Genomic DNA, 16,452 nt, shown 5'->3' on the forward strand with positions numbered 1-16,452 from the left:
CTTATTAGACTGTCAGATTCCTTTGGGCAGGGCCTGGAATACCATAAGTGCTTAAAGAATCCTTGTTAACCTTCTGAATTGAGTAGTGGCACCCATCATACGACTTCCCCAAGAAGGGAGCTCCAGAGGTCTTTTTCTCACCAGTAGTTTGCCCTTCTCAGAGGAGACCACCATTTTTAGGAATTCCCAGAAATAGAGCACAGAGCTCTCTGTGATCATAGAGAGAGCCACGGCTGAAGCAGGGCTAGCTGGCTATTTTTGTTCTTGCTCTTTGAGACCTCCTAATAGCCTATTAAAATCCACTGCTATTCAGGGAAAATGTACCATATCTCACACCTGTCCTCAGCAGGCAGGAGGAGCTGGGTTAGCGGCAGCAGACAAGGAGTAACAGCCAGAGCTTCCCCCTAAATTGTGTTAACCACCAGGAGACTACAGAGCTTTTGACTTTAGTAATCTGAACAGCCAGTTCAATGGAGACCTATAGATACACACACACATACATTCACATTATCTTCTAACAAGAAGCAAGCATGAAAGAGCAAGAATAGAAATGACTAAAATAGGCTGGATTTCTAGGAAAAATGATGAGGAGTTCAAGTAGCAAGAAATTAGATTTCTTCAGCTCAAATGAAGCCAAGAAGCCAGAGGTTAAGGCAATTTTTTGAAAAAAAAAAAAGACCCCAAACCCTACCTAGGTTTCTGCTTCAGTGGCTGTGTCATTAGGGTTGTGGAGATTTGGTCAAAATTGGGCAAAACAAGTGAAGTTTCTTTAGTATGAGAAATGAATCAGGAACTCCCTGGGACCTACAGCTTTCCTTCCAATCAATAGACTAATCACTCAACCCCAGGTTTGACAAGCTTGAGTCCTGGCTTTACTAACTGGGCAGAGGGATTCACAAGAGCTTATTGGCAGGAAGTTACTTTCTTGTACTACTTAGTATATCTTCATAATTGGGGTAAGCCTACAGTGGCTCTCAATTTCCTAGACTGGACCAGATCCCAAAGCCAAAGGTAGAAAAGCCCCATAACTTTGGGCCTGGGCTAGGAGGAACAGTTTTTTCAAAGAGGGAAGGGAAATACGCTGCTATTTCCCCTGCTTATTTTATTTTATTTGGCTCTACATGAGGAAATTAAGTGTGAGTGTATGTAAACTGATTTTCTCAGCCTGATACTCAAACCATTTTTTTCCCAGAGCCATGGGACATCTTTGACAATTATAGTCTCATTCCACTGAAAGAAACTTGCAGCTGCTTCCAATGGCACCTGTCCCATTTTCAGAAAAGCTGGAAGCTCAAGACTCAAAAGAGAAATCCCTACAAATTGATCGGAGAGTCATAGACTTAGATCTGGAAAGTACCATCAAGACCATCAAGTGCACCAATAAGGTGAATCCAGGCACAGGTTAAGTGATTCGCCCACAATCAAACCACTGTTTTTTCCAATGTGAACAGTGAGTGCCAAGAAGAACCTCACCTTCCATGATGGAGATGTGAACAGCTCTTCGGCGAGTCCTGGGGACGCTGCTCAATCTTGGTCCATGGGTGATGGAAGGGCAGCTCCGGCTGGGAACCATTCCGGCCCTGAGGTTAGGAAAAGAAGAACCTGTTAATCCTCAAACCAAAGAGCAGGGAGGGATTGTGGGTAGAAGAGTTAGGAAGATCAGAAAACTGCTACAATTATTTGGCCACATACATCTCATTCTCTTTCATAGCACTTCTGCTTCTCACTAGTTTCAGATTTTAGACAAATGTATGGTTAAATCACCTTCTGCTCAATCTTTCCTATGGGTAGAGACAAAAGGGGGATCGTTTTGCACCAGTCAATTTCTGTTGTACCAAGGATAAAATATAAACTCCGGTTTAGTATCCAACACCTTTCAGAATCTGACCTAAACCTTTCTGGCCAGTTTCATTGACTATTATTTCCCAACTCCTGTAGTCTAGCCTAGCCTCTCTGTATACATCTCACAACCATCCTTCTATTTCTTAGAAGGACACATGAATGGTTAGAACACATTTTCTCCCTCTCTTCTTGAGTTTTCCTTTCTTTAAGATTGCAATTTGGGCACAATTTTCTGGTGAAGCTTTACTTAAGCCTTCAGTGAACAGATAGTCCCCTCTACCAAACTATCTTAGATGTAATTCGTGTGTGTGTGTGTGTTTCTGTTGTATACATTTTAACATGTACTTGTTGGCTCCATTAGAATGTAAACTCAGTGAAAGTAAGGGATGTTTTATTTGTTGTGCTTGTATTCCCAGAGCTTGGCATATGAAGAGCATAAATTAAAATCTGAGTGATTTATTGATTGGTTTCAGAATAGTTACAAAACACATAAAAACTATAACCTGGGGAAGGGAGGGGCACTTCTCTCTCAGAGCTGGACATCCCCAAACGTTGTTGTGTGGTTTATGTGGTCTGTCTCCATCTTTCTCACCCATCCTGACCCATCACCTCTGCAATTAGAGAGGGCCAGTATCCAGAATTTTCAAATGAACTGGCTACAGAGATGCCCTTTTTGCTGGGTCTTGGAGAAACTAACTAGTCTTTTTTGAAGCATTCCTCTGACTTGGACTCTGGGTATCCTGGAAAATGTTATCTGGACCAGTTGTTTCAGAAAGCTGATAGCAAGAACTATGGGTTTCTATAAACTCCTTGAAAATAAAATCTTCTTCTTCCATCCAGGAACATCTAACTCAGAGCTTCCCACTCTTGGATCCTCTCAAGTCCATCCTATTCTGTGACTTGAAACAGGTTGGAAACAAGTTGAGACCAATCCTCTTTGTCTGGACTCAGTTTTCACTAAAGCAGAGTGCGCACAAAAGCATATGCCTTCAGTACTGAATGAACCCAGATCCTCATTTGGGGGGAATATCATGAAAAACTTTCCCTCTTCCAGAAAGACAGAGTTTTTAGTCTTTTCAAGTGCTCCACAATTGAGCTTGAGCCTGGAATCTGCCTGGTGGGTTGCCCATTCATCCTCCTGAACTTCTTTTACTGTTTTCTACCCAGAGGCCTATATTTGGGTGGGTGTGGGGAGGAGATCTAGAACCTTGTTGGGTTCTAAGTCATGTTACCCTTTAGGATTTAACTCTAGGAAGGTCCCTCTGCTTCTCTTACCGGTGTATTTCTGGTGGCTCCCTTTTAATCTTGGCACTAGATTCCATTACTTCCTTTGCCACTCGGCCACTGAAAACAATTTGAGAGTAAAAATAGCAACAATAATTGAAAACATATATAAGGACTGGGTCCCAAAACCCACTCCCATCCCCCTTATCCTTGTCACTATCAGAATTGTAGGCAAAGTGACTATCAAGGTGATGGGGTAAAAGCATCTATTGCAACAACTTAGTCACTGAGAAAGACTTGTTTGAAGGCATATAGAAGTTCAAAATATGCTGACAGTTAGCCATCGAGAGGTCCTTCCCTTCCCATTTCTGTGGCATATAGGATGCAGAAAAGCAAGGCAAAGTTCAGGAGAAAAGGTGTGATTCCACTAAAAATACCCACAAAAATCCCAAAATTTCACAATAATAGCTAACATTTATATAGCACTTCAGATAAATGCCCATTTGATTCTCACAAGGATTACAACAGAAGAAACAGGCACAGAGAAATTTTAGTGACTTGTCTAGGATTACACAGCTGGTGAGGTAAGATTTGAGTCAAGTCTTCTTGATTTGGAAGTCCAATATTCATATGCACTATAATAAACTGCCTCTCACAGCTCCAAATTCCCTCTAATTAGGATGTTAGTCCACTGAAAACACAGAATGTTTTATTTGTCATACTTACATCTCCAGAGTCTAGCATAGGGCATGGCATAAAGCATAAATAAAAAATGTATGATTCAGATCTTCTAAGAACTGAAAACATTCTAAGAATTGATCCCAGAAGACACAATTGTAAGCTGAAGGAGAAGGGGCACTTTTATCTGGGACCTTTAGCTTTGTTTGAGGGTAGAAAGAGTCAGGGGACCATCTGGAGACATGGGAACAGAATAATGAGGGGAAAAACTGGAATTTTCAGTAGAAGTTTCATCTCTCAGTTCAGAGGGCAAGGAACACCAAGTGACTGCTCTCCAGAGAAAGATCTGAAAAGAGGTCCATTAACTGCTACTTACTGTCACTATTTACCTGTATCGGAACCGGCTCCCTTTGAAGAATAAATTACTGCTGGATACGGTGCGAACCTGGCTTGATTTCTCCAATCTGCAGCAAGAGAAAGCCCAGATTTCTGAAAACTGTCACAATTCATGCTAAGAAGATATCACCTTTCCAAATCCACTTGAAGAAAATGCAATCTGTAAATATTTGGGACAGGTACCTTCCCTAACTTGAGTATAATCTTCAGGGTGTATGTGTATATGTGTGTGTAAGAACAGAAGAGATCCCAGCTCAGTTACTTTTATTGTGCCCAGATCAAGGACTTATACAAAATCTTTCCCTTATCCTTCCTGGTACAAGAGGAAAAACTAAAATTTGCCAAGGAAAAGGGGGAAAATGCATGGTAGGAAGAAAGGAGATAGAGTCTCTAGAGCTACCCATGAATATGTGTAAGCCAGAGCCCAATAATGGGGGAAATCCTTGGTTTGGAGTCCAAGACTACTCTATTACCAGTGTGACTTTGGGGAAGTCTCAGTTCCTCATCATCAAATTAAGGACTTCTTAACCTTTTGTGCATTATGGATCTCTTCAGTAGTCCAGTGAAGCCTATGGAACCCTCTTCAGAAAAATGTTTTTAAATGCATAAAATAGAATACACAGGATTATGAAGGAAGTCAATTTTATAGAAATAAGATTTAATTTTTTTCCCCATCCTAGTTTATGAACCCTTTGAGATCTGTCCATATTTTTCTGTAGATCTCAGGTTAAGAAACCCTGAATGACATTATCTTTTAGGTCTCACCCAGCCTCTGTAAACTTTCCCTCCTTCTTTCCCCATATCCCTTTAACACATACAGCAGAAACACCAAGAGAATCAGGACCTTAAACACTGGAAACTTTGGTATGACAGAATCAAGAACTGTTTGACAGAAGGAATCTAGTACATAAGGGTTCCAAACCTGGGGCATAAGTACCCAGAGGCAGGTACAAGAAGACTTGTCATGAGAGTATGGGAAATATTTGGTTTAAAAAACAAACTAACCATCCCATTGTTAATGACAACTAACAATTTACTGTTGTGAATCAGGATTCTTAGTCCTGTTCTCAAATAAAATCCAAAGTAAAAAAAAAAAACAAAGTAGAAGTTGAACATAAAATGGGGGATTTCTCTTTAAAAAACTATACTGAGATCTAGGGGAGAGGGTGGAGGGAGGGAAGGGAAAAGTTGGAACAGAAATGAATGCAAGGGACAGTGTTGAAAAATTACCCATGCATATGTTCTGTCAATAAAAAACTATAATAAAAAACTATACTGAATTATTTGATAAGAAATTAATCAAGGGTCTCACTAATTTAGGTGACTTTGCTTTGATAAAACATTAAACAACTTGCACTAAATAAAATTGTCCTTCTGAAAAGCTAAATTATTTTAGTTCTGAAATACAGGTACAATTTATTTCCTTTTGTAACTGGAAAGCCAGGGTAGCTAGGTGGCATGGTGGATAGAATGCTGGCACGAAATTAGGAAGACCCCATTAGTATTCTCATGGCAGAGATATTGGAATGGCTTGCCATTTCCTTCTTCAGCTCATTTTACAGATGAGGAAACAGAAGCAAATAGGGTTAACAGACTTGCTCAGAATCACAGAGCTAGTAAATGTCTGAGACAGGATTTGAATCCAGACTTTCTATTCTCCATGGCCTCCATTCCTAAGGAGATATATATCTATATCTATATCTATATCTATCTACATATAGATAGGCAGATATAGATATAGATAATGCCTAAAAAGTATTCTGAAAATGGACTTGGATTTCTGGATTATAGATTAAAGATATAGACATGATAGCCTCTTGTTCAAGCAGGGAGAACATATAATAAGGGCTGATTAAAAAAAAATATATATATGTATGTGTGTGTGTAAAAATATATGCATATACACATATGCATGAACTAAAGATAGAGGGAGAAGGAGAAACTGTCCATATATCTTCCAAACCAGATACTACAGAGTCAGATAAAATAAAGGAAGAAGAATATCAGTGATAAGCAAAGACTAGTAAATTTCAGGAACCAATGTTCAAGAAAAGGGTTAGTAATTAAAATTATAGTGTCAGTTGTAAATACACAAATATACAGGATATGGGAAATAAAATGGATTAGTGATATTGCTGCAAAGAAGGAAACTTCTTTATAGGTATCATTGAGATGGGGGCATTTGTAAATTAGGGTTTTGGAAAAGGAACTCATTAGCCAAAAGGAATAGTGGAGTAGTTTTGTATACAAAAGGATATATTGAACTCTTGCAGTGAAAATCCATTAATCAGAGGGAAAAAGTATTGGGGAGAGCATTTGTTAGGAAAAAAGCTAGAGGGAAAAATAGAGAGAAGGAGGAAATGGATAATGATGTCATTAAATAACCTACAAATTTGGCACAGAGACATGGCATATTATTAATAGTTACTTTCAAATACCCAGACAATCATAACAGCTCTAATAAAAGCAGAGGAGTTGATATCTTGGCTTATCTTAACAATTTCATTCTTCACAAGGTAGAAGAAGCAATAAGGAGAACTGCTATTCTGCTATACTCAATAAGGAGACCTTATTCTGACCAATAAAAAGGAACTAGTGGCTGAATTAGAAATTATAGGAGCCTTTAGTGCCACTTGCCTTGGCACTTAAGAGACAGAACTAAATCAGGGCAACTAGACAGTGCAGTGATAGTATCAGCCCTGAAGTTAGGAGGACTTGAGTTCAAATCTGGCCTCAGATACTTAACCCTTCCTAGCTGTGTGACCCTGGGCAAGTCATTTAACCCCAATTACCTCAGCAAAAAAGAGAGAGAGAGAGAGAGAGAGAGAGAATTCACATATAGTCTGATAAAGCAAAGTTGGATGCAAAAGAATGGCAAAGTTATAAAATAATATTAAAAGGAAGAAAAACTCAGAAGATTGGGTAAATGCTAAAAATAACAAAAAGGGCTTTTTCCAGCTATGTTGGAAGCAAAAACTTAAAAAAAGGAATAAGAGCTTTTCTTGGGATGAATAGGAAAACAGTAATGGGCAATGGTGAGAAAGTAAAACTACTCAGTTCTTACTATGCTTCTATTTACCCTATCATTGAGCAAAATAATCTTTGGATGAAAGATAGAACAAAAATTGCTAATAGGGAGCTGAAGTCCAAGATGGAAATGACTAAGAGATTTTGATGAGTTCATATAATCAGAGCCAGATGAAGTACTTCTTAGTGAATAAAGTTTGTTGGGCCACTGTTAATCTTTGAACAACTGCAATGAATGGAAAAGTCACCTTGCTTCTCGGTGAAAGGCCACAATATTTGAAAAAATTTAATTGATAGATTCTTTAAAATATAGGCCAGCAAGTAATTTTAATTTCTGGCAAAAATATGTTATTATTTTGTTATTATTTTTTCTAGCGCTATAAACTAATTTCTTGGCAGTTTGGTATAGCACTGAATAAGTAGATTAATTTAGGTAAAATTGTCATTTTTATTATATTAACTTGGCCTAGCCATTAGCACTTGATATTCTTCTAGTTGTTTAGATCTAACTTTATTTGCGTGAAAAAAATTTGTAATTGTGTTTATATGTCCCTGGCTTTGTCTTGGCAGATATCATTTCATTATTTATTTATTTACTATTTAAGTATTTTATATTATCTACAATTATTTTAAATGGGATTTATCTTTCTATCTCTTGCTTCTGGATTTTATTGGTAACAAAGAAATGGTGATAATTTATGGGGGTTTATTTTATATCCTATAATTTTGCTAAAGTTGTGCATTATTTCTGGTAGTTTTTAGTTGATTCTCTAGGAATATAGCATCATATCATTTGCAAAGAGTGATAATTTTGTTTCCTTGTTACCTGCTCTAATTCCTTCAATTTTTTTCTTCTCTTACTGTATTTCTAGTACACTACTGAATAGTAGTGGTAATAATAGGCAACCTTGTTTCACCATGATCTTATTGGAAATGTTTCTAGTTTATCCCTGTTATACATATAATGCTTGCTGATGATCTTAGATAAATACTATTTATCAATTTTAAGGAAAACTCCATTTATTCCTATGCTCTCTCTTCTATTTTTAATAGAAATGGATGTTATATTTTGTCAAATGCTTTTTCTGCATCAGTTGAGATAATCATAAAATTTTTGCTAGTTTTGTTATTGATATTGTCAATTATGCTGATGTTGAACCAGCCCTGGATTCTTGGTATAAATCCTACTTGGTCACAGTGGATTATTCTGGAGATAAGTTGCTGTAATCTCTTTGCTAATATTTTATTTAAATTTTTTGCATCAATAATCATTAGGGAAATTGGGCTATAATTTTCTTTTTCTGTTTTGACCCTTCCTGATTTAGGTTTCAGCATCTAATTTTTGTCATTTTGTGTCATAAAAGGAGTTTGATAGGACTCCTTCTATTCTTATTTTTCTGAATAATTTATATAGTATTGGAATTAATTGTTCTTTAAATGTTTGGTAGAATTCATTTTAAATCCATCTGCTTCTGGAGATTTTTTTCTTAGGGAGTAAAACATGAAAAGTTATGAGTATTCAGAAAGGTAAACAGGTGTAGTATACTTAGTTTTCAGCAAAGCATTTAATAAAAGTCTCATACATAACAGATGTTAGAATAACATATATCATGATAGTGTAATATGGGGTAGAGTATCTGATATCATGATAGAGTAATATTATAATACATAGATATTAGAATTGGTTGAATGAGTGGGTTTAAAGTGCAGTAATTAATAATTGATAATAAGATTCTAGTGAAGTATCCAGTTTCCCCTTGGGTATATTCTGTTCAATACCTTTTATCAATTACTTAAAAGGAAGCAAACTTCCATTTTTGAATTTTCAGACACAAAGCTAGGAAGGATAACTAACATGTTAGAAGGAAAAGCCAAGATATAAAAAAATCTTGAAAGGCCAGAATGATGACCTGATTTTAATAAGAAAAATTAACAGTTATAAATGTAAAGTACTATATTTAGGCTCTAAAAATCAACTGTACAAGGTTAAAGGAAAACAGACAATATTTCATGTTAAAAAGATTTTTTGATCTTAGAAGACCTTATATGAGTATAATTCTTGGCTCCCAGAACCAATTGTATGGGACTATTTTCTCACTAGTGAAGACTGATTCCTCAATTCTGTGTGGCTTGAATGGCAGGTAGCTGGTGAGAGCTACAGAGAAAGGGGATTCAGGGTCTTGAGGCTTCTAGTGTTGAAAGAGAAGATACATTGGGGACAGAGATGGCAGAGAGCAGACACGACTTTCTGTGATCTCCTCCTAGCTTCTCTCAAATCAACAGCTGATTAAGCCTCTATTGTAATTTTAGAGTGACAGAACCCACAAATATTTGGAGTACAACAACTTTCCAGAAGAAGATACTGTGGAAGAACTTCCAAAAAGATCTGTTTCAATTAGGCAGAGGGAGAGGCTGCCAAACCCAGATGTAGTTCAGAGAGCCCAGGGCAAGGAGCTGGGGTGGGGAGCCAGGGCATCTGGGGAATCTACTGTGAGGCTCTTAGGCTACTCTATCCTGGTTACAAGCTAGTGGTTCAGCAGATTTTCTGTAAGACATCCAAAGCAAATATAAAGGGCAAATTATGAGCCCTGAACCCCAGAACGCATGGCCACGCCTACTCAGAACTGGAAACCAGTCAGCAGCACCACTCTAGGGCAAACTAAAGTGGCTGTTGCGTCTTTGTCTTAAAAGCAGACCTCAACCTTTAAAAAAATGAGCAAAAAAGCAAAAAGAATTCTGACCATATATAGCTTTTATAGAGAAAGAGAAGAACAGACCTCACACCCTGAGGATCCTACAGGCAAGCCAACTCCAGATGGGGTCCCAAAATGAGTTGGTCCCCATTTCACAAGACTCTTTTGGAAGAATTCAAAAAGGATCTTAAAAGAGAATTAGACGAAAAATGGGGAAAGGAAATGAGGTCTTTGGAAGAGGGTATGGAAAAGGAAAAACAGAAATTATCTGAAGAAAACTCCTTAAAAATAGATTTGATTAAATGGAAAAGGAAAGAGAAGATGCACTATTCCAATTTCTCTTTAAGGTTCTGGGGGAAGAAAGTCTCTAGGAAGAAGTTGACATATAGATGAATTGGTGATCTCTAATCATGTCCTTAACTCCAGATTACTATCCTAGAGATTTTGAGGAATTATTCCTTAAGTGAGATCTGGAATTTTCCCTTGGTTGAATCAAGTTATTTTTCTCTCAAGAGGAGATCTCATTCACTCTGTACTATCTAGTATATGTTATTCTCTGTGTACTTTCTCGGATGTCTATTTTTTCTCTAACAAATGAATTAAATGCGTTTATTTACTATGTGTGTATATGTTTGTTGTTTAACTGGCATTTGGTGAAAAGGGAGTAAGATTTTGGATATATAGCTTGGGGCCTTCCTTTCCCATTAAAGAACAGCAATAAAGACATTATAATTATCTTAATATAGTCCTTAATTATTTAATTTTAATATTAATATTTAATAATTATATGTTAGCTTTTTGCCAATTTTAGGATAAAGGTTATTGAGCTTTTCTAAGGTCCATTTCTGAGATTCTTGGCTCTTCTTGGTCAGTGGAGACCCTCAAAGCAGACAAGTGAAACTTCTCTCTGGTATAAAGCAATTGAGTCACTACCTTGGAAACCAATGGGGGATTTACACTGTACTTTTTAAGAAGTTCTGGTCCTCTGACCAAATGCATAGACACAATTGAGCATTTACAACAAAAGAAAAAAAAATAAAAGCCCAGACAAGAAACAGCTCTACATACTACTGCTCTGGTGGATCCAAAGAATACCCAGTTATTTTGTTGCCAAACATGGTGGATATAAAGTTAGGAGGACCTGGCTTCAGATTCCACTTCAGGCATTTATTAGCTGTATGACTTTGAGCAAGTCACTTTGAAAGGTCCAACTGCGGTTATCGAATGTCATTGAACTTGTAACTTGTGAGGGTAATGAGTTCCTTTCTTTTTACCAGGGAGTTGGATCCAACCCAGTCTACATAAGCAATACTGTGCTCTCCCTTGAGGTGAACAGAAGGAGAAAGCCTGCCTGGCAGGTGTCTCTGCTGACAGCAACATTCCCAGGAAGAACACAGTACATACATTGTCTTGTATCTTCCTGATTAAAATGCAGCTTGTTAAAACACAAGACATTGCATTCTATTTTTAAACCAGATCAAGGGTTTCTGTGAAACATAATTTACCTGCCATCTCCCTTCTCTCTAGATGGGAAACATCTTAACGCTCTGATTTTTTTTTTTTTTTAGACAACTACTTGACTTAACCAAAGAAAAACATAGTCCTAACTTTTTTGGAGTATACAAGGATCCCCTCCAAAGGATTTCTCATGGGGTTATCATTAGTCCTGAAACAATGTTGGGATTGGTAACAGCCAACATTGAACATATTGGTGTTAGTTCCAACAAAGTGATTTTTAAAGTATGAAGTAAACCCCAAACCTTGATGATCCTAATGATTTGGAGCATTATTGTGGCAGCCCTGATGTTTTGTGTCCTGATTGATCTCTGGGAGAGCTAAAATGAGTCCAGGGACTCTGAATGGTTCATAAGGGTCAAAAAATGTCATGGTTTATTCCAGGGGTCCTCAAACTACAGCCCACGGGCTAGATGCAGCAGCTGAGGACATTTAACCCCCTCACCCAGAGCTATGAAGTTTCTTTATTTAAAGGCCCACAAAACAAAGTTTTTGTTTTTTATTATAGTCCGGCCCTCCAACAGTCTGAGGGACAGTGAACTGGCTCCCTATTTAAAAAGTTTGAGGACCCCTGGTTTATTCTCTTGAGACAGACTATATCTCTGATAATCTTCTGAACTGTTCTGTTCTTGGAGGCTTTTATTTTTTGGTGAGGAGACGCTAAAAGGTCAAACCAGAGCAAAGTAATGAGGGGTGACTGTGCTATGATGAATCCCAAAGGCATTAATCTTGACCTTTAAAGCAGGCCTCAAGACATGTAATACCACCCTAATGATATCAAAGACCTAGCTATAAGATGCTGTGTGATCACTCAGTCTGTATCTATTCTTGGCCTAAGGCTTTCTACCTTAAAAGGCTTTTCTACCTGTAAAAGCTCAGACCCAAACTGTCACAAAATGGGTGGCTGAGATTTCCAAAGGCCATACATATCCTTCTCTGTTTCTCCTGTTACCAATCTATCTTCTTTTCTTTTGGAAATACCTTTTGTAACTCAGGCTCCAATAAAGCACAACCAACCCAAGATGACTCACTTGTAGAAGGCTTGGTTTTCTATTCCGCATTTCCAAAGATGCTTGCAGGCTTCTGGTGTTGGAGCAAAATATGTAAGAACAATTTTCTTTTCCTACAAAAAATTCCACATAGAAACAACTGAGTGCAGAGGGAAACAAACAGGCTATGTGGACCAGGACACTCAGGGGCAAGGTCAAAATCCAGCTGAATCTAAAGAATCAGTATCATCAGAGTGTCTTAATGGCTAGAAACCAAACCAGTTTTCAGTCCTTGGTCAACGGATAGCCAATGTGAATTGCTTGTACAGAGATAGAAGATTCTGTGTTGTGGGCTATGGATAAAAAGTTAAAAAAATTCCCGTCGTACAGAAGACTCTGCACTAAGGATCTTCTGCAGCAAACTTCGGGGTGTCATCAGCCCAACGAATGAGGGTGCATAGCATTCACCTCTCTACCACCAGCCCCAGAATGCCCACTTTGGTGCCAGGACATAGCTTTACCAGGTAAGGACCACTAAGCTTGTCCAGGCCAGGCCAATCTCAGCCACCCCAGCTCCCAACCCCTTCCTGAAGAGAAAGAAGGAGTCACTCACCTCTTTCTGGCTTACATATAAATAGAAAGTCTTTCCTTCAAATTTCAGCTTAGTCACCTCATTCCTAAAAGAATAAAGAGAGCCCCCGTCACCAGTCCGACAGGTGAATCTTGCAGAGACAGAGCCTGCCTATACTGGAGAAGCATCCAGGCACAGACACAATTTTAGCCAAATTCAGAACTGAAACAAGACAGCAGCGCAGTGTGTCTAAAGGAACAGTTACTGGAACAGTTTCAATCCACAGTTTTCTGTTCAACCAAAGTATCAGGGGGAGGGAGGGCTAGAGAAGGATTTCAGGCTCAACACAGTGGCTGTAAAAGGGAGCATCTCTGGATGGACAGTGATTCTTGGTGGAGTGTCCAGGGGTCATTGCAGGACTTGGTTCATAACACAGGTGCATTATCTGGATGAGGATATCAAATGTCAGATGCCACAGTTAGCTGATGAGGCCCAAGTTCCAAATACAGCAAATAATGATAAACAGGGCCACCAAGCCCTGAGGGAGCTGCTTCTGTCAGGTGACTGTGCCACTGGATGGAAAATGCAGTTTAATGCAGACACATGTAGAACAATCAATCCGGGTAGGGAGGGGGCAACAAACCAGAGAGAGAGAGAGAGAGAGAGAGAAAGAGAGAGAGAGAGAGAGAGAGAGAAAGAGAACAGATTACATGGAACAGTCATGCAGCGTACTGACCAGGAAAGGGATTTAGGGGTTATTGTAGAAAAATCCTTGGAGCCATCAGCCCAGTGTATGGCTGCAGTGAAAAAGGCAAACAGGATACTGGGGTACATCACCAGTGGGATGCAATACACATCAAAAGAAGTGATACGATTACATTAAATGGTCCAGACCTCATATTCAAATACTGTTTTCAGTTTGGTTTACTTTTTTTTTTTTAACTTTTTTTATTATTTTTAATTTTTTAATCAATTAATTATTTGTTCTTTAGTTTGGCTTACTTTAGAAAAGGGGAAAAAGAGTACCATAGCCTCCTAGAAGTACGTGCCAGGAAATGTAATGAAAGCTTAACTGAAGAATCCAGCTGTTTTCATTCCCTTCTACACCAGATGTGTCCTGTGTTTTCCTATTATGGCTGTCTTCCTGAACCAGCTTGCCTATTCTTTGCTTTCTGGGGCCTTATTAGCGAATGACTCAGATCCTCTAAGGACCAATTCTACAGAAAGGACTTAATTCATTGACTTCTTGCTCTCTGTACTTTGTAGAAGAATTTCTATTGATTCTTTCTGGGTATTTCTGACACCCAAGGAACCAGAGTGTGGAAGAAGAAGAAAGAGATGGGATAATACACCTGTTTTGCAGATGGAAAAATTTGGAGAGGAGACATGGAGAGAGCTTTTATTGCCCATTACTGTCCAGTCACAGACTGCACCAGGATTATAATTCAGAGCATCTGCTTGTCAGCTGTGATGTGACTCTCTGAGTCTACTCATTTTTTTCTTGCTCTCAAACCTATACAAAGATTGGTGATAAGTGATTGATGTATAGAGAAACACACTGGTCACTAAAGAAGATAAAGAGATCCCTGTCTTCAAAATGAGGCTACTCTCATTGGTTAGTGACAAAGTGACATCTATTAAGCACTGCTTCTGGGAATCTGTGGATCATTTAGGGAAAGGAAGTCCCTTCTTAAAGAATCTGGTTGTCTTTCTTTGAGACCCAGGACTCTGGGAAGGCAGTGTGCTACAATGGATGGATTGAACAGTGGTCTTGGAATCAGGAGAATCTGGGTTCAGATTCCACCTAGATTCAGATTCCAATGCTAGGTGTATAAGAGCTTGGGAAAGTCACTTAAAGGCTCTTAGTCTCAGTTTCTTCAGCTGTAAAATGGGGATAATAATAACACTACCTCACAGTATTGTTGTGAGGATTGAATGTGATAATATTTGTAAAGCACCTCACAAACCTTAACATGCTTCATGTTATTAGGTATGATGTCTTATTAGCTATAATATCAACTAATCTGCAAAGCTGGAACTTTTTTCCCCAACAAAACTAGATAACTAAGAATATGCAAGCAGGGAGCTGTCACCTCCATCAGGAAAGCTGCAGTCTTGACTATGATCGAAAGATAGATCATGAGGTATGTCCCAAAAGACCCTCATACCCACAGGTCATAGGGGAGGGACTCATTCTCTGCCTCGAATAAGGCCTCCCTTTGGTTGAATGGAAACCCTGACCCTTTGCCATGGTCACTCAAAAGAATAGGCAGGCAATCCAGAGACAAACTAAGAAACAGTTTTGGGGACAGAGGTCCCGGGCAGCCTCTGAATGTGAACATCCTACCCTGGGGGATGGATGATTTCCTAGATATTCAGAACTGCACATCCAATCTCTGTGTACAAGAATGAGAAAATGGAAAGAACGTACACTTTCCACTGGAGGGCAGTGCTGAGGGACTGAGCAGTCTGACCTTTATAATAATGCAAGAGAATACCTGCGAGCTTCAAATTTCCTACAAGCTATTTACGAGCTTTTGCAAAGGATGGCAAATTGGGGAATGGGCTGCCTGGACGTGGCCCTATCGGCTCACTTATAATATCTGCCAGCTCACTTTCTGCTGAGAAGCAGGAAGAGAAGCAGAGATGTGGCTGGTGAGCTCATCAGCAGAGGACTGTGCCCTGATAAGGTGGAAAGAAAGAAGGCTGCTGCTTGGCGCTGCCCAGAGAAGCCCATGTGCCATTACAGAGCTGGGGGGCCTGCTGCTGTAATAAGACAGAGTCTGACCCATGTTGGCCCCCAGGAGCCAGAGGTAGGAAGGAAGAACTAAAGAGAATAGTTGGCCCCTGAGGCTGGAGAACTGGGAGAGGGAAGGTTCACTGGGGCCACAACTGAGGCAGCAGCAATTTGTGTGGGTGTGGATGGTCATCCTGAGGGAATGAACAGAGAGGTTCCTAGGGACCAAGTTGGAGAGACCAATTTGCCACAGAGCTAAAACTGGGGCTGGACACCCTATCTTTAGGAAATCAGAGCTACGGATCTGGGCCTTGGTCTGAAGTGGAGTTTTTGGCTGGGGCAATAAGGAAGTTTCTGCCTGTACAAAAAGCCACTGCTCACATTTAGGCCAGATCCTGTCCCCTGGTTAGGGGTTTGAGGGAGGGAATCAGGGTATACCTGCTGAGATATACCAGGATGGCACATTAATGCTGGCTCTATCCCCAAAAAGGGAGACAGTTTCCAAGAGTCACAGTTCTCTCTGTGGTTTCCTTGCTATAAAGGACATCATTCTCTTGCTTTGCCTGTTCTCTGCTTCCTTTCCCATTGGTAACCTATACAAACTGTCTCATCTGAAAGGGGTCCCATATTCAGACTTTCAGGTACATTCCCTTTTGTCTCTAGTGGCCCAAGAGGAGGAAATCAGACTTTAGCAGACCTTGACCTAAAATTGTTACAGCTATGAAAACAACTCTGGAGAATGACCCGTGCCATTTCTGATCCTCCATAGGTAAAGGAGAC

At 39.3% G+C, this 16,452-nt stretch overlaps 1 protein-coding gene across 3 annotated transcripts in view; it reads right to left on the reverse strand.

Annotated features, from left to right (window-relative positions):
* The window catches only part of FRMD5 (FERM domain containing 5), a 374,150-nt gene that overhangs the window by 13,220 nt on the left and 344,478 nt on the right, over positions 1-16,452 (reverse strand). For all 3 annotated transcript variants that reach the window (XM_051977225.1, XM_051977226.1, XM_051977227.1), the window contains 5 exons: positions 12,978-13,041; positions 12,407-12,498; positions 4,134-4,208; positions 3,118-3,186; positions 1,474-1,580 (listed from right to left, as the gene is read on the reverse strand). In XM_051977225.1, the coding sequence (XP_051833185.1) occupies positions 1,474-1,580; positions 3,118-3,186; positions 4,134-4,208; positions 12,407-12,498; positions 12,978-13,041 (407 nt within the window). The remainder of the gene's footprint in view (positions 1-1,473; positions 1,581-3,117; positions 3,187-4,133; positions 4,209-12,406; positions 12,499-12,977; positions 13,042-16,452) is intronic.

The sequence above is a fragment of the Antechinus flavipes genome, chromosome 2 (genome assembly GCF_016432865.1).
Source record: "Antechinus flavipes isolate AdamAnt ecotype Samford, QLD, Australia chromosome 2, AdamAnt_v2, whole genome shotgun sequence".
Lineage (NCBI taxonomy): Eukaryota > Metazoa > Chordata > Mammalia > Dasyuromorphia > Dasyuridae > Antechinus > Antechinus flavipes.